Here is a 26,481-nt window from a genome sequence, read left to right on the forward strand (position 1 = left end):
TAATTTTGAAAAGCTGCACTTAAGTTCTGAAAATTTTACTGTGCAAAACAAAAAGCAATGAACATTTTAAAGACTTAATCATTTTTAAAATTGCCTTTGTCAAAGTGAGGAAAGGGAAGCACAATCTTTTAAAAGACTATTTGATAATCCAATAAAAATATTTTTGATTAATAACCATATTGACTCTGGCTTTCAGAACATTTTCTCTACGTATATGTGACCATTTTATGGAAAAGAAAAAAGTCAAGCAATTTGGGAGAAGTTTGGAGTAGAAAAAAGAATCATCTCCAAATCCACTTGCTGACTTCAAAGTCTATACAAGTCATATAACATAGTTAAAGAGGCAGAGATCTAGAAACTGGAATTTTCCAGGGAGAGAGAATAGACTTGTGTATGAGAATTTGGCTTCCTCTAAAATAAAATTGGTGATAGAGGGGGTCCAGTGCTCACCACTTTTCACAAGTAAGGAGCTGAATAAACTAAATAGCTCATAAAGCTGAAGTAAATTCTACAATGTTTTATTAAATTTGACTAACATAAGGTTGTAATTTTATTGAAAATAGGCAGGGTAAAATCATAAGTCTATTACAATTTCAAAAAGACTTAGAGCTCATCCAGTCAAAATATCTTAGTTGAGTAAAATGGGAACCAGAGAAATAAAAGAGCTTGTCAAAGTCCCACAAGCCAGAGGCACAGCAATGACTGAGACCTCCAAACTCATAGGATAAAGACTACTCTTGACTATATCCAACTACGGTTTCATAGAGAGAAAACAGGAAAGGGGACTTTGACAAAATGTACAATGGCAAATGGACAAGTTAACTAACCTTTTTCTTATTCTCAGGGAAAATTTTGGTTTCCTAACCAGATAACTTTTGTAAAGTTAAAGTATTAATTAGAATGCTTTGTCAAAAAGAGATGTGAGATGGTACTATCTGAAGTAAAAGCTACATTAGTTGAATAGAAGCAATATCTAAACTACATAAATTGTTGCCTATAACAAAGGCCAACACAGAATGATTTCTTCATGGTGAGGAGAAAGAATTTAGTCAGCAGCTATTTAAAAAGATGCTATAATATTGAAAAATAGTCCTTTGAGAACAATGGAGTAGTACTTATAAACAATTCAACTTGTAAATTCATGTTAAGAAAACCATAGTGTAAGAAAAAGTTTTAAAGACCACAAAGATGATGATTTTCACACATTTTTTCACATGACATATACTACAGGGAGATGGGAACACTTCTCCAAAATCATGAATAGTCTTCTCTCAATTTAAAAATGAAATATCTAATCACAGAAAAATGGCTGTATACTCACGGCTCAGGATCTAGTGTATCATTTTTCTTCTTTTCAAACTGATCCTTTGAAATAGTCCTTTTAAAAAATTCACCAAAGAAAGACAAGTCATTATCATGAAATGTTACCAGCTACAGAGTTTCTGTTAGGGAATAATGAATCAATAACAATAGCAGCTAATATTTATATAGTGTTCTACCCTATGTCTAAGATTACTTTCTTTACAAAAAACCTCTTTTACAGATGAGCAAATTGAAGCTCAGTGAGCACAAGTACCTTACCAAGGATAATATGGCAAGTAAAAGGTTAAGGGCCAGACTTGATCTAGGTCTCCTTTCAAGTCTAGGGCTCTTTCAGTTGCACTCCAATTAACTCTTTTTGCTATTATGCAACTGAAAGCAAACTGAAATCTAAAGGAAAAGAGATAATCTTACTCTCAAGCCAATCAATTATACTGAGAGCATCTCTACTCATTCTTCTATAACTAGCAGGAAATAATTGTTATTCAGTTGTTTTAGTTGTGCCTGATTTTTTGTGACTTCATTTGAGGTTTTCCTGGCAAAGATAATGGAATGATTTGCCATCTTCCTTTCCAGCTAATTTTATAGATGAGATAACTGAGGCAAACAAGGTTGTGATTTGCCCAGGGTGATACAGCTATTAATATTAAGTGTCTGAGGTCCAATTTGAACTCAGATGTCCCTGACTCCAGGGCCAGCAAACTATCCACTATGAAACCTAGACAAAGGATGAGAATGGTTTTGAGGACCACTTTTATTTATTTTTGGTCAGAACTTCTTGCATAATTTGTTACTACTGTAGTCTATCACAATGACCAATATATTTTCATTAAAATGATTCCTGTAATCCCTTTGCTGCTGTTTGTGTATACCTAGTTAAGACAAATCAGATGACATAACACTTTTTAAATGCCTTACTTTTTACTAGACTTTATACTATCAAAGCACCAAGGATCTTGCTGTGGGAATTCCCTCCACTAAAGATTAAAACCTATTTATAAATGGCCAAATTAGTCTTATAGCCTGGCCTCAGATTCAAAGATATTAAGTGACTAGCTCGCAGTCACACTAGTAAGCACAAGGAGCAGAAATTGAATAGAAAGTCTTTATCTCTAAAGCGAATGAAAGAAGAGGAGACTGATTATGGATATTAGACTCTCTATTCTGTTATAAGAAAAATATTTTTGTGATTAGGACCTCAGAGGTACTGCAAGAATGTCACAACAAGCACACATACACTAGACTTTTACATGTGGGCTTGAGACATCAATATTTTGGTGAAATTTTTAGAATCACAGTCAAAAGACTGTTAAAGCTTGAAGGGGCCTTTAATTATTTAGTCCAAACACTACATGGTAGGGGTCCAACAAAAGCTGTGGAATAAAATCTATTAATAATTCTTTTCTCTGTCATTATGGTTTAAATTTTTCCCCAACAACAGCTGACCAAAACTTGTGGCTGCTTTCCCATTTTAAAAACTATAAAACATTAATTTTTAGATTATAACCTGATATCACTATTACTGTGCATACAGGTAAAAATGCTAATGCTTACATGTCCATAACTTCTAGTCCTGCCTACATGTCTTCATAAGGATTCTAGGAAGACTGATGACTGCCACATACCCGTTCATTCATATTATAGCAACTGTGCTTCTTTCCTGATAAGTCAAAAATTGCTAAATATCTTCAAATCACAGATAGGAGATGGAAATCATCAAGGTCAATTTGCCTGAGGGAAACTGGGTGGCTATACAATCCATTTGAAATTATCTGAGAATAATTAATTCTGACTATGGATTACGTTCACTTTATTGTTAATAAGAAACTCCACTGGATTAATGAGCAAAAAGACATGATCCTAACCAGTATTATTTGCAACTAATAAGAAATACTGGTAAAAAGCACCTTTAAAATGAAAGTTGAGGTTTATTTGAATATTATTCTTTTCTAATAGTCCAAGGATTTAAGGAATGGAAATGGTAATGTGATAAGCAAACTACATAGGCAGACATTTTGAAAGAAGATCTTCTTATATCCCAAATACTTTTTTAAATGAAATAAGAAGCTAATAAAGAAAACACCCTCCCATTTTTTCCTTCCTTTAGCCTATGATATTTCAATCAAGAAAAGGTTATTTACACTATCCTCTGAGGGTGCTATTAGTAATACTTTCTTCTAGATAGTCTTTAAATAAGCAGAGTCATGCAGAGAGAGGCTAAGGCAAGAGATACCTTAAAATACAGTAGGTTTGGGGGTTAAGAAACTGGGAATAGATATTCATTCTGAACTTCTTGGGGGCTGGGGGAAGTACACAAATGGGATAACACATTTTAATTAAAACATTATTGAACTAGAAGATGATACTTATAGAATGCTTTCTACATATGAGATATTACACCATTCAAAACTTTAGGAAAATTTTAATTGTACTTACGTCTGGGGTTGAGAAGGGTCGTCACCCAGGGTAACATTCTCCCCCTGGATCTCTGTGAAACACTTCTCACAGAAATGATACCTGTCAGCAAGAAGGCCATACTTGGGTGAACTGGTCCATCATAACACACAGCCACCCAAGCAACGAAGCCACCAATCAGAGCAGGGCAGATCACCACGACGAAGGGGGGGCGTTGTTGGTTGATTGATGGGTCAGTGAGGACAATGAAAAGGAACAGAGGGGGGCAGGTGGGGTAGGGCAGGATTAGAGAACAGGGAAGGGAACAAATAGCACAGACATAAAGGTAAGACGCAAACACCAAGACAACACATAGCAGAAAGCCAAGGCAAAGCATTGATTAGCATTCGGTCTCATTTCATACATTACAGGCCATCATCACTAACAAATGATAGATTGTCAATCAGATTCAAAGACTTGGAATGATTTGCAGGATGCTGTTAATACTAAAGTTGTGTGTATCCTAAATTTAGGAATTTGAAGTTTGTTATTATTTAGAAAAATTTAAATTACTCCAGGCTTAGAGATTCAACAAATTTGCTTTGAACAGAATATTCTGCTTAGAATATTCTGATAAAGGGACTAAGAAAGTGGTTAAAGATTAAAACCAGCTTTTTTTTTTAAACAAAAAAAGGAAATTCATGCTTGAAAAAGCAAGCATTCCATAGTTTTATTCCCAATCTGAAGCCAGAATTTTAATAATTTTAAATGTATGAAAATGTTGGAACACCCCAAACTGGTTTTTGCTTTTATTAATTTCATTAATTTGGTATGAATAATTAAATAACCGCTTAGCTCATTGGATTACAATACAAATGAAACCAAATCCATATTCTAGACAAACATTTAACAGAAATGCAATTGAAAGGGTCAGAGACTTTCCAGCCATTTATAAAAAAGTATATATGTATATATACATATAGTGAAAAATATTAATATATTGTACAGGCAATACAATATATGTAAGAACACGAACAATCTCTCAGGGCTTAAAATTAAATTCTAAACTTTTAAGAATTTTGGTCCCATGACCAATTTGTAGCCAATCTGAGATATTCAGCAATCTACTGCTGGAACTTGGTGGCAATCCAAATTAAGAAAATTTAGAGTGTAATTGTAAAGTTACAATCTGCATTTGAAAAAAATATCTATTACATAATATTTTTTTTCCTTAAGATGATCTGGAGCTTGGGCCCAAGTTGTCAAATAAGGACGATTAAAAAAAATAAATTGCTAAATGTTTGGAAAGGACATGATTTAAAACATGAATGAAAAAAATAAACAAAAATGCAGGTCAATGCTGCATAAAGCAGGGTGGGTTCACAAGAATACTGTCAAAATAAATAGGCTTAATGAAGGTGAATTTTATGAGCAAAGAATGAGGATAAGGCAGCAACGGCAGCACAATCAAATGCAGTTTTAGTGTTCAAATGCTACGTCTAAAAGATGCTAAGAATGATTAGTATTAATGACACTGTAACAAGACTCAAGAGTGCCACACTGAACCAACAATTGCAGGATGAAAATACGGCAGCTTAGAGGTCCCCATTCACTCACTCACAAACACATAGCTACAAACTATTGTGATCAAATTGCTTTCTTATGTTTATTTTTGTGGATGTCATTTAAAGATTCTGACTCTATTCTCAATGAAAGATAGCAGACATTCTTTTTATTCATTGTCAAGCTAATCAAATGTAGCCAATAAATAAAATGTAGAATTTTTAAAACATGCAAACAGATTCATACTTTTCACACTTGTTTGATGAGGAAGGAGTAAGATAGAGGCGCTGCAGGCAACATTAGCATTAGTGAAGGTTACAAATAAGATCTTTCTTCCCAAGGCATCTCCTACTTATACTAACTCAGATTTTTAATTCTGTCAAGAACATGATCTCTGGCCAGGAAAAAAAGAGATTAACTTTACTGTTAAAAAAAAAATGCTGTCTTTTATTTTTAGCAATCATCTATAGCAATACTCTAACTAGTCACTCTTTCGTGAACATGCTTACATACCATGGAAATAAAACCATATTGAAAAAAAACTTGATTCCTTTAACACAACTTTCAAGTAGAGAATGGCATCACCATCACTGGGCAAGAATTTAACAGTACTGATACTATGAACTGACTCACCGACAGCTAGTACACTAGGGTAATCCAGAGCATTGTATCATCAAATGTCCCCCCTTTACAAAATAGTAACTGGAGTTGTGTATTCTAATCCATTTTTTGATTAACCATACAGTCACTGAGGGCTAAATGAATAATGAGAATTGAACAGCGACCAAAATGTTATTTCTTAAAATAAAATTGTCATTGTAATTACATGTAAATCTGAGTGATTTCAAGATGCAGTTAATTAACTGACATTTTATTTGAACTGAGAGCACTTTTAAAGAATTTAATTCAGCTAAATAACAACTGAGAGATAATTATCATCAATTCCATTTACCAAATGGCCAAGTTAATGTATAGTTAAAAAAAATGTAGTGGCTACTGGAATGCCAGATATTTAGCTGTTGGCAAGCCTTCTGGAGTTCCTTACTTTGAACCTACCCAGAAAGAAATAAGATGGCAATGAATTTAAGAAATGGATCTAAATCAACAAATCGACAGAAGCTGAAACCTATAAGGGACTAAGAAAATTTTTCAGCAGAGGCATATCAAAGACATTTCAGAAATTTGATAATCTATCATCTTTTAGAGTCCTAAAGGGAAGCTGCCCTACCAGCACACAAAGGCTCTGAAATTTAATTTATAAATGAAGAGCCTGAATGACATAATACATTACTCCATGGAAAGTCTCATGAATATGGACAGGAAAAATACAACTGAACATAATCTACTATATTATATGTACATATTTTGTGTGTTTGTGTGTGTTTGTGTGTGTGTGTGTTTGTGTGTGTTTGTGTGTGTGCATAAAATTTTAGAACATATATGCTGGTATCTGAACTATGCAATTATTTAGTGGCAACCTTGATATAGGGGAAATTTAACTGAATACAAGTTTTCAAATGCAGATTGTTTTATACACTTGTATCGTATTTGTATTTTCTATCTTAAGCCTGAATAAAAGGTATTGATGTAGCTAAGAATCAAAAAAATTCCAAAGAGGAATTTTTGTGTCATCTTTATGTATTATCTACAACATAAAGTACTACTAATCTGAATTACTTTACTTTTAGACCCTTTTAAAAATGCTTATTAAAAAAATAGAAGTGCATAGCCAGATACTAGTTAGTGTATTAGAATATCACTTGATTATTTAAATCAAGATCTTCTTTTTCAATTCTTAATACACAGAAGTTTAGGATTCAGAGAATTTAAGACTCAATTGTTAGGAATACTATCACAAAGTACCTATAAATGAGCAAAGTTGAGAATAAAAATGTAAATAAAAAATTCTCATTCTCTAACAAGATCACTATTTACTGAAATAACAAAGCATTTGACTTATTAAAGGCACACTGATGACTAGAATGCAAACCTAATTCAAAGAAATGAATTCTATACTCCCCAAAAACATATTCTGAAAGATAGCACTGTCTTAACGGCATATTCCAAAACTTGGGTGGAAATACTATTCTAAAGAATCGAACATGCTAAAAGCATATTAAATGTAGGTCTTATAGAAACAATATAATTGGGTATTTCCTAGGATCATGAATTTGGAGATGAGACTTGAGAGATCTCCAGGTTCTCAGAAAAGAAACTGAAGTCTAGGAGAAAAGTGAAGTACCTTGCCAAAGAGTCACGAAAGGAATAAAGAGCAGAACCAGGATTGAAACCAATGGTCCACTGAGCCAAACCAAATTTCCTTGCCATTAAACCAAAGCTAAAGAAATTAACAATCTCATACCAGCAATCTTAATCAATCAATGAACATTTTTAAATGCCTTTGTGCCTGGGACTGTCCTAGGTATTTACTCTAACAACAAAACATTAACTATTAGAAATAATATTCTTTCCCTATTGATTCTATAAAGGGGAGAGAGGATGTCCTGAATTAAAAAGGGATAGTATGTGAAAAATGAACAAATGGTCCAAAAAAAAAAAAAAAAAAAAGACAAAGGAATATTCAAAGTAACTTAGGAACACCTTTTACTTATTTAACAAAAATAACTTTAAAAAGAATTTAAGACATCTTGTATATGACTTTTCTGGCAGATGTCTGTATGGGGTTGGTAGAGGTCTAAGAAAAAGTGATTCCAGATGAAGCAGGAGTAGGGTCAATCAGTTTAGTTTTAATGCAGTGTCAAGCTGGTCAAATCAATAGTAGCCAAAATACTACCAGCTTAGTTTCTTTTAATTTGCTCTGGTTTTAGCTGAATTGCTCTTCTTACAATTTCCTCAACATCTTATTATTTATACCTTATTTTTCTCGGATATTTTAAAGATTTTAAAATGTATGTGATCCTTTGGAGTTATTATTCCAATTTTATATAAAAACAAACAAACAAACAAAAAACTTGAGGCTTATTGGAACCAAGTGGTACAAGAAAACTGGTGCTAGAATCCTGATTTTGTGATTTCTTAGTAGTGCCTTTTCCACTGTTTCAGGCTACTTTTCACATCATATTAGAATAGATATATTCTCAAAGTTTCAAAATTTGATTTTTATTGACAAAAAGAATAAAAAATATAGTTTGAACTCCAAAAAAGGGTAAAAATATTAATAAGTATAGCTACACAGGTCAAATTTCAAGTACTTATCCTTTGACAGGATACTTATGCTATTCCAATATTCCAGAATTTCATATTCATGAATAATGCTTGAAATAAGAATGTCAATAAGACTAAGAAACATTTTGTTAGAGAGCTGCTTCCAGTGAGTGTGTTTTATGTGAATGCGACACATTTCACATACTAAGTTATAACTTTTTCTAGGGGAGGGGGAATGCTTTAAAAATTTGGAATCAAAGCAAATCAAAAGAAATTAAAACTCAAAATCCTAGCTGTGGTTCATTTAGGCCTACACACATTTCCCTGAGGAGGATAGGAAAAGGTACAACTCTCCAAAACATTTGTTAGCTTCTTTGGAAAAAAATATTGATACCATTTGAAATAAAAACCATTTAAAAACCCCATTTATGCCTGTTAACACAAACTATTTCAGTAAAATGGACAGCAGAGATCTGCTATCTCTACAAAAATAATCCAATTCTAGTTTCAAAAAATGGAGGTAAAAAGATCAACCCTCTGGATTTGATTTTCATTATGGGCCATCACACACTACAACACTAAAAAATTAAAGCACGCTGAGAAATGCGTTTAAACCTAAAGTTGTAAATGTGTGAGACACAGGAAACTACAAGTCTGTATGAGTGAAAATTTAAAATTTTCCCACAATATTTTAAAACTATTTTTATTTAAACCATTATGTTTTGAAAATTTATAAATGCTTCTAAAACATACTACCTCAAAGCAAGCAAAACAATTATATCAAAATAATTACTGTTTAAAAGTAACACAATATTTAGATATCTTAAAGTCAGTGCTACTTATTTTTTAACAATAATAAAAAGTGCAGACTTTTCAGTAAAGGCTAAAGCAAGGCTTCCCATTTATTCACTTCAATTTTATCTTAAAAAAATGAAAAAAAAATCAACTTTACCTTTACTGTAAGCTTATTCTTTAAAATATACTTTGAATATTCACCATAATCACAAACTAAAAACTTTAGATTCTTAGCCTTTTACTTAAGTTTTTTTATTTTAAAAAGACATGTGCCTTAAAAATGAACATTTCAAAGTAGTGCATCATATAGTTCCATACATGAATAACTTTCATGAGAAAAAAACCGATGTGTTAAAAGCTATAGAAGACATAAGCTTGAATGAATGACAAATTTAAATTTGGAATTTCTTTTCTGTCAAATGTTATGTTATGCTACAAGGGACATGCTTTGTCACAGGATCTTATTTCCTCAAAATATGCACGAAAACTGCTGGGTGCTTACCTATTCTGATAACTGTAGTAGGCAGCATCACGAGGAATTGTACATAGCTGCTTACCATAGCAGCACAAGGTCTGTGGAGAAAACTCATACTGCAAAACAAAGGAGAAAGAACTAAAACTTTACCACATTTACCATCATTATATTTTTAAATTGACTTTAAAGATTTAGATGCAGCCAAGTACATCTCTTAATGCTGTACACAATGTTGGGGGGACTTTACAGGATCAACTGCAGATAGGTGAAATAAGGAAGGGAGTGGGGTGCAGTAAGCATTTGTTTAGCACCTATGTATCAAGCACTCTGTTAAGTGGCTGACAATTTATTTCCTTATTTGATCCTCACAACAAACCTAAGACATAGACGATGTTATTATCTGAGAGATGAGGAAACAGAGCTAAACAGATATTAAGTGACTTGCCCAGGGTCACAAGTCACCAAGTCTTCCTGATGCTATGTCCTGTGTTCTATTTACTGTACCAACTTGCTGCCTGACCTAGTAAACACAATCAGTTGCTCAATGCTACAACACTTTCACCCACTTCAGAAGAAACTGAAATGGGATAGTTAAATATGAAATCTACATTTCCCCAGAATTCTTGCCTTGATGACTTCAACCCAACTCCTCTCTTAACAAGCAGTTTTCTCCAAATGAATTTGCTCTAATTATTCACTGTAAAAATCACCAAAACTGGCCACCTTAATGGAAAATCAGAAAATTAATCAACCTAAAATTATCATCAACTACTAAGATGGCTGTGCCAAAGAAAATGCACAAAATACACAATTAAGAAAATATATGATGAAGGGAGGTAAAAACAAATGATACTTTATGGACAGTCATGGTTTACAAGAAGTACTAAAAGGCTTAGGGGAAGCTCTCCAACAGGTTTGGTAGATTTTCTTAGGAGGACCTGGACAAGAATCACATGGGATGAGGAAGTATGGCAAAACTGAGAATGATTGGAAACAGTTACCCACACTGATGACATCAGAGATTCCTTGAATTATATAAGGAACTTGGACTTTAGATCTGGTTTTAATGCTCACATTTTAAAAATGGAAACTCCAGAGAGCCTTGGAGAAAAAAAGACTTATTTCCTAGATTATAGGTAGAAAGAATATGTGGACATTTTCCAATTCTTTTTGGTCCAACGGAGCTCTAAAAGTTTTCTAAGCCCACCTAGTCAACCTGAATTTTCATAAAATTTGCCCATAGACTTTAAGAGTGACTTTTAGCTTGATTAAACAGGAAAAGTTATTTTTGTGGCAACTAAAAACTATACCTTGCGTCCACAGCAGTATCCAAGGGACTGCATAACAGGATCAATTTCTTGTTCGAAGACCTCTGCAAGTTTAGTGCAAAACTTATAGACTCTGGAAGTCTTACGATTGTAGAGCCAGGCATTGTTAAACATTAACCAAACATCATCCACATATTGCCAAGGCTCTTGGTACTGCCCTGTATCCAATTTCCTTTTGATGGTAGAAAGGTCCATAGGGTTCTTCACAATGTCAAAATAATCCTTTAAAAGACAAGAAACATCATCCTATCATTGTTAAGATTATCACGTGGCATTAAATTATCATACATATTAACAACCCTTATGTGGATGTTAATAGAGAAAAACTACAATGCATTAAATGAGGCTTTTAAAATAGCTATTACAGGTGGAGTTTTCCCTAAAACCTTAATCAGAGTTCGGTGTTTCAACAGTTGGGAGGCAATTAGCCATTTACCATGGTTTCGAAATAGTTACAAATGTCCTTTTTACCCACTGGGAGAAACAAGGAAAGTAACAACTATACTCTAGGCACTATGCTAAGCATTATGACAATACTACAAATACTATTTTATTTGATCTTCATAACAATCTGGAGAGAAGGCAGCTAGTATATCCCCATAATACAATTGAGCAAACTGAAGCAGACAGAAAGTAATATCAAACAGATATCATACAATTAATAAGTGTCTGAGACTAAATTATGACTCCAAGCACAATGTTCTCTCCCATTATGACACTTAACTACTGAGGATAACAATGAGAGAAAAATAATTTTATATCTGGTAGAGAAGGAAACTTTCATAATAAAAGAATGAAGAAAACTACCCTTAGTATAAAATTTTAAATGTCTGCAAGACATCAGTGTATAACATTCTTACTTTAGGAATCACTCAAAAAAAAATTAAGACTAAAAATGGAAGGTTTAAATAACTTTAATGAGCTTTTAATTAAAAAATTATTATCCACTGACCAATAGAGGAGATTTAATCAATAACAATATTATAAAGCCTCTCATAAAACTCCCTCTTTTAAGAATCTAAAAGTCCAACACATGAAACTTCAGGAGAACATTAGAAATAGGTGCTAGTCTGTTTTATGACTCAAATCTGAAGGTTTGAAACTATTTCCTTTCATTCAAGATGTTTTTAATGACAACATTAGAAATTAGTGGGAAAAAGGTAGAGGGAGATTTTAATTTAAACTTCTTAGCAATTTTAGGAACACTATGAATAAAACCAACTATAAATTCCATGCATTAATATTTGAAAAGGAAATCTACTTCTTGATATATACTTGAACAAAATTCTTAAATTGAGAGTGCATTTTTAGTGTCAACTCACTGGAATTCCTAGGAGCTGGGGATCCACAGGCTGCCTAAAGGGTAAGGACTCTGGATCTTGTCGATATAAGGCTTCTAGTGTAGGCATGAGAGCCTGTCGTAACTCTTCTGGTTTGAAGACTGGTGAAAAACAATTGAAAAAGTCAATGTTGAAAAAAGTTTTGTCTAAACCCGTAAGATTAAATCTTGTACTTAATGATGTAGTGGAGTTACTCAATCAAACAATATTTTTAAGCATCTTAAGCAATTTGTTTAACGATACAAATATATACTATATTGATATTTACTACAACACAATATATTAAATACATAAAAGTATCAATACTTTAGTTCAATAAACTCCTAAAATTAACCACAAAATGCTTTTTCAAAACCTTTAGTTCCAAAATAAAAGTTATGAAACTTGCTGTTAAAATTACTAATCATTCCAGGGCTATAATTCAACCTTCATATAACTACTTCTAATCTTTTAAAATTGTAGCTAGGCCATGATGTCGAGGAGAGCAAAAGTTTTTCAACTCAATGAAAGCTTTTTTTTTAACACTTACTCTTTATTGAAGTAAGGAGTAGAGCTGCCAAGTTGACAACTTAGATCAAACTAGATGATGATTAAATGCATTTCAATAAAATTACAGATTTGGATGGGCCCTTAAAAGATCCCTAGATAAAGCTCTCCTGTCTCTAGATGGAGCTAAACCTAAGGTATCCAATATAAATCATTTCCAATTCTGAAAAATTATGAAAAATGTTAAAGCTTCAAAAATATTTGGCCTTTATAGATTTTTATTGTTATCTTCACTGTTATTGGTAACTGTTGTCACATTGGGTCATTCTATTTTCCATGACCCTTCCCCATGTAACTAAGAATATAGACATGTGAGAATGCTGGGCAAAACTACTTTAAATATTAAGATTTTTGCAAAAATAAAAAAAAATCAGAAGCAGGGCATATTACATTGGGAAAGCAGGCCCATTTGCTAGATCTTTTGTAACCATCATTAAAGTCACAAAGAGATGGGTTCAAGATCTGTATCTGATAATTTCTGGTTCTGTGACACTAGACAAATTACTAAATCTTTTAGTAATCTATCAATCAAGTTTGTATATTGCAGAATAGGTATTTGTATTTGTAGAGTTTGCTCATCAATAGTGTAAAAATCATAGTTTTATATATTCTTCTCTCATTCCCAGTTCTCCCATCTCTTAAGAAGAAACACTTCTTCATTTATTAGCTGAGATTGGATCATTTTATCTTGCTTAAAGTATAGCAGTTGCTGAACTGCCACTGAAGAGCTGTGACCTGTTATTTCTGACTCAGTTTGTTTTGCCCCTTCTTAGGCAACCTGGTGGCTCCCTGTTTGAGAGGCACACCAATTGGCACCTGGCTTATGTGGACAACCCAGGCAGTTTAAGTGATTATATAGTTCACAGGTGATCCAACAGATTCAGTCATATAAGAGAGTAAGCACTTGTAATGCTTAAATCACGTGATAGTTAAGTTGTAATCTGTTCTGTAGGCAGCTAGGTGGCACAAAAGATAGAGCAATGAGATTAGAATTAGATACTCATCCTCATGAGTTCAAAACTGGCCTAAGCAGCACACCAGCTGTGTATCCCTGGACAAATGATTTGACCGTATCTGCCTCAGTTTCTTCATCTATAAAATGAACTGAATAAGGAAATAACAAACAATTCCAGTATCTTTGCCAAAGGAAATCCCAAAAGGGTCACCCACCCCCTCCAAATCACAACATTCCTGAAAAACGATGGAAAAACAACAAAAACACTCCCTTATATCAAATACTGTCTTGATTCAATCTAAACATTTAAGTTCAGCACTAAACTTCAGTAACGTTCCTACATGGAAATAATAATGTATTAGGTAACTTAAATTATCTAAAGGCAGTCACTTAATAACTTTTTTTTGCTACTAGACCAGTGATAGACAAACTTTTTAAAAAGGGTGCCAAAGGAAAGGAAATGCTCATGTCAGTCTGTTTCTAAGGCAACTCTTTTGAAGTTTCATTGTTTTGTATACTACTCATTGTATTCGTCAGATTAGGAATAATGTAGTGCAACCTCATAGAACATTTCAGGGGGCCACATCTGGCTGGCAGGCTGTAGTCTGCCCATCACTGTACTAGACCATAGCCATTAGCTAAATATAATCCACAGTCCTTCTACTGCTTCTATTTGAAATATGAACAAAATTAAATTTGACTAAAATTAATTTTTCCTGTACCATATAGGTCAAATACAAAATATACTTTCCCTATTAATAATGCACTAAATAAACTTGTATAAAAAGCCTATTTTATTTTCATGTATACAAATATATTAATTTCCATTAAAAACATTTCATTTTAGGGGCAAAGGATTTAGTTGGAAGTGGGATGATGTTTGAAACAATGTAATATCTAATGCCCATGATCATGAGGTATAAATCTCAACTAAATATTAATGAACAGTTATACAGAGGGATGAAATAAAAATGTAAGATCATCTTTGCATGAGAGCTCTATCATACTTCTCAATTCAGTAAGCATTTATGGAATTATTGAAAGGCCTTGTGAAACAGAGCATACATAAAAAACAAAACAAAAACAAAAAAGTCTGCTCTCAAGATACTTACATTTGAGGGAACAAAGTAACAGAGAATATGTGAATTATTTTCTATATGTTCTATGTGCTTTAAATAGTCTATTGTTATATAATTTTTAAAGGTTTTATTCCTTAAATAGATGATGAATAACTTAAATATAATTGATCTCAGGATCAAGAATCAAGTTAAAGAAATTAAGTACTTTAATATATACACACACAAATACACATACATACATACATACACTGTAAGTTAAAACTAGATATTTTAAGGTATGGTCGCCAGAAATCGGATTAATGTGATTTCAAATTAAAATACACCCAAGTCAGAATGACTTTTATGGAAGTTTATTTACAATTAGGAAGGTTGAAGGTAGGGAAATTGAGAGAGAGAAACTCTGGCCCGGACTAGAGGTCCGGACAAAGTAAGAATTTAGAGGCCCCAGCAGAGGAGCACAGAGGTTAATTAAACAAGGCTTCTAGCCACAAGGCCTCCTCCAATAAGAGAGGCAAGAGAGGCCTCCTTGAGGGTAGAGCCTCCAGAAATGCCAAGAGAGGAGAAAGGAAGTCAGCCTAACTTACCCACATGACAATTCAGAGGGAAGCAGTCTGAGGTCCATCCTTCTACACCAAGTTCAAAGTGCTAACTGCCTCCACAGGAAGTTACCATCATATTTAAAAGATAGCATCTTTCCTCACTTCTTGCATCCACCTCCAATTTCAAGTGGACAAATGGCAGCCTCAACACTGTTTTGTACTGCCTAAAGGGCAGTCCTTTGTTTTTGATTTGTTACTTATTGTCATGTGTGGGTAACTGACCTTCCCCTCCCCACTTAATTCTAAGTTGGGTGGAGTGACATTATTTTTGATGGCTAGAGTCTAAACGATGAATGAGGATGAGCTAATTCCATTTACAATATGTAAAAATTAGGACGAAGGATATTGTTTGTTTCATTAGACAAACTTGGTGGTTTTTCTAGTCATAATACCATACTTTCTGATTTGAAAAAAGTTCATTCCTCATAACATTTTTAATCTAGTAAATAGTTCAAATAGTTATATCCAATTTGCAGATGAGGAAAAAAGGTCTCAGAAGGTTAAGTGACTTATTTAGTGTCATATAGTAAATACAGGCACAAAGACTTGGTTTACCCTATTTATATTTCTTTCTTTATTGGTTATATTCACATTTCTTTCTGTGAGGTAATCCGTAGGTACCCTTTTTTAGAAATAAATCCTTGGATCCTTTAAGATAAATCTAACAATTTTTCCAAAGGGCATTTAGGTAATGCAGTGGATGAAGCCCTGGGAACTGGTGTTAAGAAAATTTGAGTTCAAATACAACTTTAGACACTAGCTCTATAACATTGAACAACTGATTTCGCTTTTTTGTGCCTCCATTTCTTGTTTTGGAAAATGTGGATAATTAGCACTTGTCTTCCAAAGTTTTTTTAAGAATAAAATAAGATCTATATAAAAGGCTAAACAAAGTAGATACTTAATAAATACTTGCCCTTCCATCATAACTCTTTCCAAAGGTAACTGGCAAGGAAAAAACAGTAAGGAAAACCAAAAAGCTACATGTATCCATAAAATGCAATCTTGGATAGGAAGAGTAGTAATAACTAGTAGAAAATTTAATTTTCATTTAATATTTTCTCTTCTTTAGCTTGTTTATTTCTTCCAACTCCAATCTATTTAAATAAAATTCTCTCAAGCTTTTCTTCAGAATATCTGCAAATACCTTCATGTGTAATTAAAAAACAGGACCACCACTATCCACCTTAAGAACTCTCTCCTTACTGATGGCCATTCTAACATTTACCTCCTATATATTTATTTTAGTACTTTCTCTCTTAGCTTGTTTAACTGAGAGAAAACACCTGTTTAACATTGAATAAATGCTGCTTAATAGCATTACATTAAATTAAGTGCTTAAATAATTGTTCTTAATGATGAGGAAGGACAGAATAAACATTTTTCTGAATTCTCAATTCTACTACGTACCAGGAACTATGCAAAGTACGTTTCAAATGTTTCATTTGATTCTTACAACAATCTTAGGAGGTAGCTATGATTGTTCCTGTTTCTCCACTGAAGAAACTGAGGTAGACAGAGGCAAAGTAATTTGCCTAAGATCAAATAGTAAGTGTCTAAGGTGAGATTTGAACCCAGGACTTCCTAATTCCAACTTGGGGGCTCTATAGAGACTTAACAAATAAAGAAAAATTGAGAAAGAAGGGCAAAGATACTTTATCAACTAATGATGGAAGTATTATATGTGTAGTATAGTGACACTCCTACAGAAAATAAGTTTCCAGATAGTAGATATGAGATTCCATTTTCTCCCTAGGAAAGGGAGACAAAGAAACTTCTAACAATATGTTAAAAATGTGTCTAATGTAGTTCACACTTCCAAAAGGTAGCTGAGTGGCTGGTCCTAAACAAATGTTCATTCATCCATTCGTTTATTCATTCAACTGATCACCTGAAATCTCATTACTATGTTGACTGACTCAATTTTTGATACTCCAGACAAGTGATGGCCAACCTTTTAGAGCAGTGGTTCCCAAACTTTTTGGTCCTACCCCCCACCCCATTTCCAGAAAAAATAGTATTTAGCCCCCTGGAGATTAATTTTTGTTTAAATTTTAATAGCAATTAATAGGAAAGATAAATACACCTGTGGCCATCACCACCCCCACCCCAACGCCCGATTGCTGCAGCATCCACCAGGGGGCGGGGACACCCACTTGGGAATCACTCTTTTAGAGGGACAGGTAATGTGAGAAATGCCCTCAAGCATGTGTGGAGAGGGGAAAGAACTGGAGCAGCTCAGCCTGCATCCTTCTAGCTTTCTTGTAATGAACTCTGATGATAGTGCACTTGCCCACAGAGAGGGCTCTGAGTGCCCCCCTCTGGCATGTGTGCCATAGGTTCGCCACCACAGCTCTAGACCAGCTCGTTTCTCTCAGCTGCCTATTTCCACCGATTGAAGGCCTAGAGGGAATCATTGTACTCCAAGCCTTCCTTTTATACAGGCCCTAGAACTTAGCAAGTAACTCTCCATGAACATGTAAGTTAAGGTAGTTTTAATCGTAACATAATTCAATGCATTATGTGTAAATCTACCTACTTTTTTTACGAGGCTGAGAAGGTGATGTGGATTGAGCAGTTGTGCCATTATTATTATTCTCCTCTTCCTCTTTAGGATCTGCTTTTACTTCTGGTTTCTTTTCTTCTACCTCCATTGGTTCCTGTTTGGTTTCTGTTACATCTGTTTCTTCTTTTACCTGGGAAGTCCCTTGTAAATCCTCCTCCATCTTGAATAAAAATAAATTGTGAACATTAAAAAAAGAAATCATTTTATATATTTCCTAATAACAAAAAACAGAATTTTAGTCAAATTCTCCCCAAACCTACATGCTTGTAAAAAAAATTTAACTCCAAGAGAAATTTCTCATCAATTCCTAAGCATCCATAATCACACATATGATGCATCTTATAAAGATATGTATTACATTTGCAACAATGCGATATCTCATCTGGTCCTGGAGGTCACACCTGATCAACTTCTAAAATTTATTATGCTAATTTCTCACAGGTTCTAGAACTAAAATATTTTAAACTAATATATGCTACTCATTTGCTCCTATTCAGGCATTTCTAATGTAGAATAAAATATGTGTATTTTATTAGCAGGCATGATAACACTATCTACTAATTTAGGATAATAACAGAATATACCCTCCAAAGTCTAAATCTGAAAGGTCAAAAATCAAAGAATTATTTTAAGTTGGAGCCTGGCTGAGACTGAAACCGGAAAATTCAGGAGTAACATCTAATTTTTCATGTAGAAACAATTCTAAAAATTAATAGAGATCCATAATATTTTATATTAAAGTCTAAATCCCACATATACTATAAAATCGATACTGTTACACATATTAAGTGAACTAAAAGAATTACATGGCTTTAGTTAATAAGTTTTTACTAGACGGTTTAATGATTATCTTAGAACTTTTGCTATCACAATATATCTACTAATTGGAAAGGTGTTATACATACCTCAGTTCTAGATTCCCCTTTTGTTTCACCAGGATCAGGCTCAGTTTCTTCAGGTTTACTTTCGGTTTTAATTTCCAGCATCGGTACATCAGGTCCAGGCTGCTGGGAATTGGTTTCAGCACTAGCCACTGAGGCTGGAGTGGGAACTCTATTTTCAATGCTAGCAGCTGCCTGTGAAAGCTTTAACACAAAATATACAAACTAAAATCAGAAAATCAATAGAATATCCACTTATGAAGGAAAAGATAATCCCAAATTGAGCAAGGTACACATTGTACATACTTTTACTGGTATTACACAGTATGAGATAGTGACACAGATAAAACCAATCACTAATTTTTTAAATTAAAAAGTTGAGAATGAGAATTCTAAGTGAGAAAAAGTTAACAAGAGTCAAGAAGAACCTATTGCTCCTGAATGAGGCTTAGCTACAAATGCAAAGCCAAATATAAAGCTTCTGACTGGTAGAGACACTCTATTATGTAGTTTTGTACAATTATTTTGAGGGCAGAGGGCCAAAGTGTTTAAGAAATGGCAAGTGTCGGGGGCAGCTGGGTAGCTCAGTGGAGTGAGAGTCAGGCCTAGAGACAGGAGGTCCTAGGTTCAAACCCGGCCTCAGCCACTTCCCAGCTGTGTGACCCTGGGCAAGTCACTTGCCCCCCATTGCCCACCCTTACCAATCTTCCACCTATGAGACAATACACCAAAGTACAAGGGTTAAAAAAAAAAAAAAAAAGAAATGGCAAGTGTGTCAAAACAAAAATTCATTAATTTAAAAAATTTAAAGACAAATTTTTTATTCTGACATAATGGTTACAGAACTAGCAATCTCGAATTTTATCCAGTAAATCAATATTGCAAGTTTATGGTTCTAATAGTGAAGAAAAAACTGTATAAATGTACATAAGTGGGTAAGGAAGAGTAAATTATTTTTAAGTTTTGAAAAGGTTCTACTTGAAAAATCTTAAAAACATGAAGATGATTTTGGGATACTGTCTTAGGCAACATAGGATGAGGATGATACAAGGGCATATCTCTGCATAGGGAGTAAAAACCTGCAGGAGTGTCCCATGGATAAGGTTTGGCTGGTCTTGATTTTATTTGATATATTATAAATTATCTGTTACATCTGCAAGTTTTTGGGTGATACAGATTCTTTCCAGTAAAACAACAGTACCATTCCAATGGTGAAAAATATATCAGAAAACCTCAGAAGGTCACAAAAGTAATGAAGGAAAAGTGGCAAATGAACTTTAGCACAGGAAAGGTCAAGGTAATGAACTTACAATAGCTGTCTGACCTTGGGGAAGTTGAAAAAATATGGGATAATGGGCAAAGTGTTGTACTTAAAGAGTCAGGAGAGGAATGTTTGATTATTCCTCAGAAACTTACTACCTGTTATCAGGTATAACCTATGTAACATCTCTCACAAATTCAGTTTCCTCATATATAGATGAGAGATATTACTTTAACCTCTAACTCAATTTCCTCAACTATAAAATGGAGACAATAATAAAGTTTACCTCTCAGAGTCACTGTGATGATTAAATAACATAATATTTGTAAAAAAGTACAGTGGCTAACACATAGTATTTAGTTAATAAATGCTTATTCCCTTCCTCTTATACTTAAGATTATTATTGAGATTTAATTTCAGAATATAGGAAAGGCACATGGAAAACTATAATGGGTTATCCTCTGAAAATATAGACCCACTGTGCTGTTGCATAATAGGCCAACAAAATACATTAGGAAGAGTTTTAAACAAAATAAAATCAACCTACCCTAGATAAGGAAAAAAACCATAGTCTCTACACGAACAACCAAATATACTTTTGGTCACTGCACCATTAGAAAGACAAACTGACTGTCACTCATTAATGTATTGTGAAGAACACCTAAAATAAAGAATGTGAGGCTCCCATGAGGGGGAAAAAAAAATTAAATCAGGCTTCTATGGTAAGAAAAGGAAGCCAAAAGATATGACCACAAGCTATAAGTCCATAAAGAATAGAGTGGAATTCTATTTTTTCAGATAAAAATACTAATACTAATACTAGCTACATAATGTTTGCTTAAAAGAGAGAAAACAGATAGACATGAAATCCTGTACTATAATATATCTCTTGATGCGTAAAAGATACAAATTTAGGATTAAATACTGCTTTGTAATAACTGGGGATGATGAAATTTGTTAAAAATATTAATTATTATAAATAGATAAACTAAGATAAAGTTTTTTCATAGTGAGTAGGCTCTTTTGGAATAAACCACAATATTCTGAGTTTTATGAGGAAAATGACAATGTCTTCTCACAGTATCCCTTGTCACTCTCAGAGTATACTATCTATTGTTTTAATAAGAAGATTCTATAATTTTTATTTAATTGATATATTATGTAATTATAATTTTTTTCTTTACATGGAAAATAAATAAATTCTTTACATGGAAAATGTTTCCTTGGTTTTTCTTTATTTGGGTGATTTCAAAGCATAGGATACTTACAGGAGTGCCGGGAGGTTGGGCATGCACAGATGTTGGTTGCTGCTGAGATGGTTGTGGGGTGGGAACAGACTGAGGCTGCACAGGTGTCTGAGGTTGAGGAGTTACTTGGACCTGAGCTGCTGCCTGAACTGAAGGGGTACTTTGTGTTTGCGTAACATTAGGTACTGAGCCAGGAGTTGGGGTAGGTGCCTGTCCCGAAGAAGAAACTGGAGTTGATGGTTGTGTAGGGGCTGTAGGCTGAGGAGGAGTCATTCCAGGAGGTGTCTGATGTTGGATAGGTGGCATGCCAGCTGCTGTAGAAACTGGAGGTGGAGTCTGATGCAAAGGTGACTGGGTTACTGGTGGACAAGGTAACTGACCACCTTGTGGTCCCAATATATTCATGGTGTTAGGAAGAGCAGTATTCGGAACCTGTCCCTGGTAAAGAAAGAAGTATATGTTAATATCATTTGTCTTCCAAAGGGACATTAGATATGAAACCATTTTACATACAAGTTGTAACTGAAGACTTAGAGAAGTTAAGTGATTTTAAATAAAGTATGGGATAATGGACAAAGAATTGTACTTAAGAGTCAGGAGAACCACATTTGATAATTCCTCAGAAAACTTACTACTTGTTATCAGGGCTAACCCACTTAACACCTGTCACAAATTCAGTTTCCTCATATATAAAAGGGAGATAATATTACTTTAAGTACCTACTTCAAGAGACTTGTGATTCAAATACTTTGCAAACCTTAAAGTGCTATGTAAATGTGAGTTATTATTTTTCTTCAAAAATCATATATCCTATGAGTGCCAAATCTCTATGATTAGAATAATTGTCTCTGATTCACAGCTCAAACTGCTTTTTACCATGATACAAAAACTGAAACAAAAGCGAACTATACTCTGGGAAGTTAGGAGTTCATGTATCTAAAAATGTAATTATACTTCTTTTAAACAATCCTAATTGAGGCAGTGTAAGAAAAAAAATATTGGGATTATTTTATTATAGACTTTAACTGGAATAATTAAAACCCGTATCAAGGGAAACTATTTTAACTAAATATAGTATACTGCAATAATAAACCAGTTATCACAAATTTAAAATATTACATAAGACGAAACCAAGATAAGGAAGTGCTGTTCATATTAAACATTTCTTAGCTTAGCATTAAAAATTCGCAATAATCTAGATCCTTTCTATCTTCCCAAGCTTTTCTCAAACTATTTCATACCTTGTTTTCTAGACTTTGGTGAAAGTGAATTATTTGCTTTATTTACTACACATTAACTACTATCACTGTTCAGAATTCTGTCTACCTAGGATGGCCACATTATTTATGTATCTGCCTTTTAAAATCTATATCCTGGAATAATAAACTAGAGGAATTCCATGTGAACTGGAAAGACCTCCAGGAACTGATGCAGAGTGAAAGAAGCAGAGCCAGAAGAACATTGTACACAGAGACTGATACACTTTGGTAAAATCGAATGTAATAGACTTCTGTACTGGCAGCAGTGCAATGACCCAGGACAATTCTGAGGGACTTACAGTAAAGAATGCTACCCACATTCAGAGGAAGAACTGCAGAAGAGGAAACACAGAAGAAAAGCAACTGCTTGAACACATGGTTTGAGGCGGACATGATTGGGGATGTAGACTAGAAACTATCACACCAATGCAACTATCAACAATTTGGAAATAGGTCTTGATCAATGATACATGTTAAAACCAGTAGAAATGCATATCGGCCATGGGCCTGGGGGGTGAAAGGGAAAGAAAGAGCATAAATCATGTAACCATGTTAACTTTTCTAAAAAATAAATGTTAATAAATATAAAAAATTAAAACAATTTAAAAAATCCATATCCTGTTTAAAATGTCACCTGCTCCATAAAGTCTCATCTCATGGGGCTCCCAAAGCACTCTCTTTGTACTTTTGAAATGCAATTATTTTATTCTATTTTATTTTACATCTATGCACATACATATGCTGCACATCCCCGGCTAGACTGCTCAATGAGGACCATAAGTATGCCTTATATATTAATCTATCTCCCACAAAGCCTAGACAGAAATAGAGAAACATGAAAAAAAGAACAAAAAAAAAAAAAGGTCAGAATTATTAAGTATGGATTTAATGTTCTCATTTTCATACCTCCTCATTATCCTAAAAATCTGCTGAGATGAAAACTGATCACTTGATGAATAAGATTTTTCTTTTTAAGTTTCCTACACTCTCAATTAACCTCTGCTTGCCTGAATCCACTTTAGAAGGTCATAGCAAACCATTCCAGTATCTTTTCCAAGAAAACCCCATGGATAGTATGATCCATGGAGTAAGAGCTGGACATGAATGAACAATAAGAGTCTAAATCTAGGTCACGTTTACATAGTTACCCTACAATAGTATTACATAAAGCTGACCAATAAGAGTTTCTACCAATTCAAGATAAATAAGAAAATTAGTCATTCCAAGTTCATTTAATTCAATATTAAATAAACAACTAAATAAAGCAGGTTAGGTGGAAAAAAATAAGTTAATGAATATATGTTTTAAGGATATAATTTCCAATAAAGAAATAGAACTTCAGGAAATTAAGAACTTCATCTAAATTTCCTTAAAAAGTCATAGGCCATAATTAATTTTACCTGTGCTACAGCTGCTTGGGCTGTTGACTGACCCATGCCTACATTGTTGACATTCATAGCCCCTCCAGATGTTGAAAACTGATTTTGTGGCAAGAATTGGGTCTGGGTAGGGGCCTGACCCATCATGTTATTGGAATGAGCTCCCATCATGTTTTGTGGCTGAGGCATTCGGGAAGGAGACATTGCCATCTAGAAGTAAACAATTAACACATGAAAATCATTTAAAAGAAAATTGTAAAATCCTGGCCGGTTAAAGAAAGAATCCAAACTAATTCAAGACAATAGATTTAATATATAAATCAACTTTATAATGATGATAAAAAAAGGGGGGAATTTTCACCATTTAACATTCTTTAAAAGATTAACATCATTCTTTTTTTTTTATCTAATTTATTAGAATGCTGGAATGTTAAGAGTTGGAACACTGGAAAGAAAACTCATTTTATAGAGAAGAAAAAAATGAGCCCAAAGATGAAAGAGGGACTTGTCCAAAGTTAATTGGAGTTGGTGATAGTGCTGGAACTATAGAAGAAGAGCAAATTGAGATTTAAAGTTCCAAATACTACAATTTCATCACTCTGAATCAAATTTATGAAAAGCATGAAAAAGATTTTAACTTTTGAGTGGTAACAATTCTTGCCTTAGTCACTTATAATGTTATAAAATTATATAATAAAAATTTCTCATTCCTATCTCTGGCTATTCTACTTCCTCAAGTTTCAAAGTTTATTTGATTCTGCAACAATAATGAAAATATTTTCTTTAGAGGACAATGATCAAAGAACTGACTTTCAATAAATTAAAACTGCACAAAATTCAAAGGAAGAAGTATCAGATGATCATCAAACAAAAGGTAATTTTTAAAAGCCTCTTTAAAAAAATTTAAGAAAATACTAAAGTTCAATATAATGAAAAAATAAGGAGATTTAAGAATTCCAATACGAACCGCTGGAACAGAGCCCATGTTGTTCATTTGGACAGGATGATTCATCGGAGAAGCTGCCCGAGGTCCCATGGGTGCTTGAGACATCTGTACATTTCCTATGGACAGTGGATTGAACTGATTCATTCCTGCAAAAATGCATCGAAAATAAATTAGGAAACATCAACATGAAAATAATCACTTATATACCCCCATCTATAAGATGATCCTAATAAGTATAAGAAGGCATAAAATGGTCACGACTCAATGAAAATCTTTCATGTTGTCCAAGAACAGCAGAAACCACAAATATATATTTAAAAAAAGGAGGGGCAGCAGCTCAGGAAGGGAGAAGATGGTGATGGAGAGTTGTACCTAATTTTACAAAGCTTCCAAAATGAAGAAAGAAGTATGAAAAGCATACAATATGATACTGAATCATGGACAATAAGGGAAGAAAAACAAGGAAAATAGGGAGGACAGTGAAAAATTAAAGTTGTGAGTAGAAAAACTAATTCTCCTATGAGTAGTAAAAAAGAGTTGGAAAAGAAATTACATGGGAGGTAATAGATAAAATACTAGTGTAAAAGAATATAATCTGTCAAAACAATCTTTGAATGGTTTTATAATAGCAGGAGAGAATTCCAATAAGAGAACTTTAAGAGCAATCTATAGAAAAAAAACCTTTGAAATCTATCTACTACAATTAGGTCTTCAATTACGTCTATTTCATTTTGTTCTCTCCTGATCAACTTGCCCAAGTTGTAGTATCTGTTCCTTCATCATTTTGGATTTTATACAATATTTCTATCTTCCATTAAACTCTATTCAATAGAAATCACCCTGACTTCTAAAAGGTTACTGACAGTGGGATAACTGGACAGTAGAATGCAAAGTCTAGTAATATATCCGTAAGAAAAGTCTTGAGGTTTGGGCCTAATGAATATCTTCCAAGAACTAGCTAACCAAGGTTGGTTACCAAGTGATGAATGCGTTAGTCACAGAAACCTATGAAGATAGACTACTAAGGTCGAAAGCTAGGCAGTCATACAATAAAAAAAAAATTTATTCATCTTTCAGTTTTTTAAAATTTGTCTAATATTTCTAACATTTTCTCATAAATATAACCCGTGAAATAATCAATCTGAGTTTATTTCTTGACTGATTATTTCATTCATCAAAAGGTGTAGAAATGACACAAGAAAAGTTAATTCTGGATCAGATTATGACCAAGGATAAGTATACAATTGGAAGTAGAAATTACAGGAGATAGGATATCTAAGATTCTTATGGAATAAACTACTATGGGAAAACTTGGCTCAAGAAGAGCTGAAACATTTAGTTAGCACCTGGCTATATGCAAGGCACTGTGTTTGGTGTGCAAGG

At 33.6% G+C, this 26,481-nt stretch overlaps 1 protein-coding gene across 1 annotated transcript in view; it reads right to left on the minus strand.

The window, feature by feature from the left end:
- Positions 1-26,481, minus strand: part of LOC123231726 (CREB binding protein) — a 180,254-nt gene that overhangs the window by 22,403 nt on the left and 131,370 nt on the right. The window contains exons 12-21 of the mRNA XM_044658032.1: positions 25,120-25,244; positions 24,174-24,362; positions 21,536-21,952; positions 19,031-19,210; positions 18,099-18,285; positions 12,363-12,481; positions 11,023-11,262; positions 9,740-9,828; positions 3,757-3,837; positions 1,322-1,378 (exon numbers count right to left, since the gene is read on the minus strand). Of these exons, the coding sequence (XP_044513967.1) occupies positions 1,322-1,378; positions 3,757-3,837; positions 9,740-9,828; positions 11,023-11,262; positions 12,363-12,481; positions 18,099-18,285; positions 19,031-19,210; positions 21,536-21,952; positions 24,174-24,362; positions 25,120-25,244 (1,684 nt within the window). The remainder of the gene's footprint in view (positions 1-1,321; positions 1,379-3,756; positions 3,838-9,739; positions 9,829-11,022; positions 11,263-12,362; positions 12,482-18,098; positions 18,286-19,030; positions 19,211-21,535; positions 21,953-24,173; positions 24,363-25,119; positions 25,245-26,481) is intronic.

This window comes from Gracilinanus agilis, chromosome 1 (assembly GCF_016433145.1).
Source record: "Gracilinanus agilis isolate LMUSP501 chromosome 1, AgileGrace, whole genome shotgun sequence".
In the NCBI taxonomy this organism is placed as follows: domain Eukaryota; kingdom Metazoa; phylum Chordata; class Mammalia; order Didelphimorphia; family Didelphidae; genus Gracilinanus; species Gracilinanus agilis.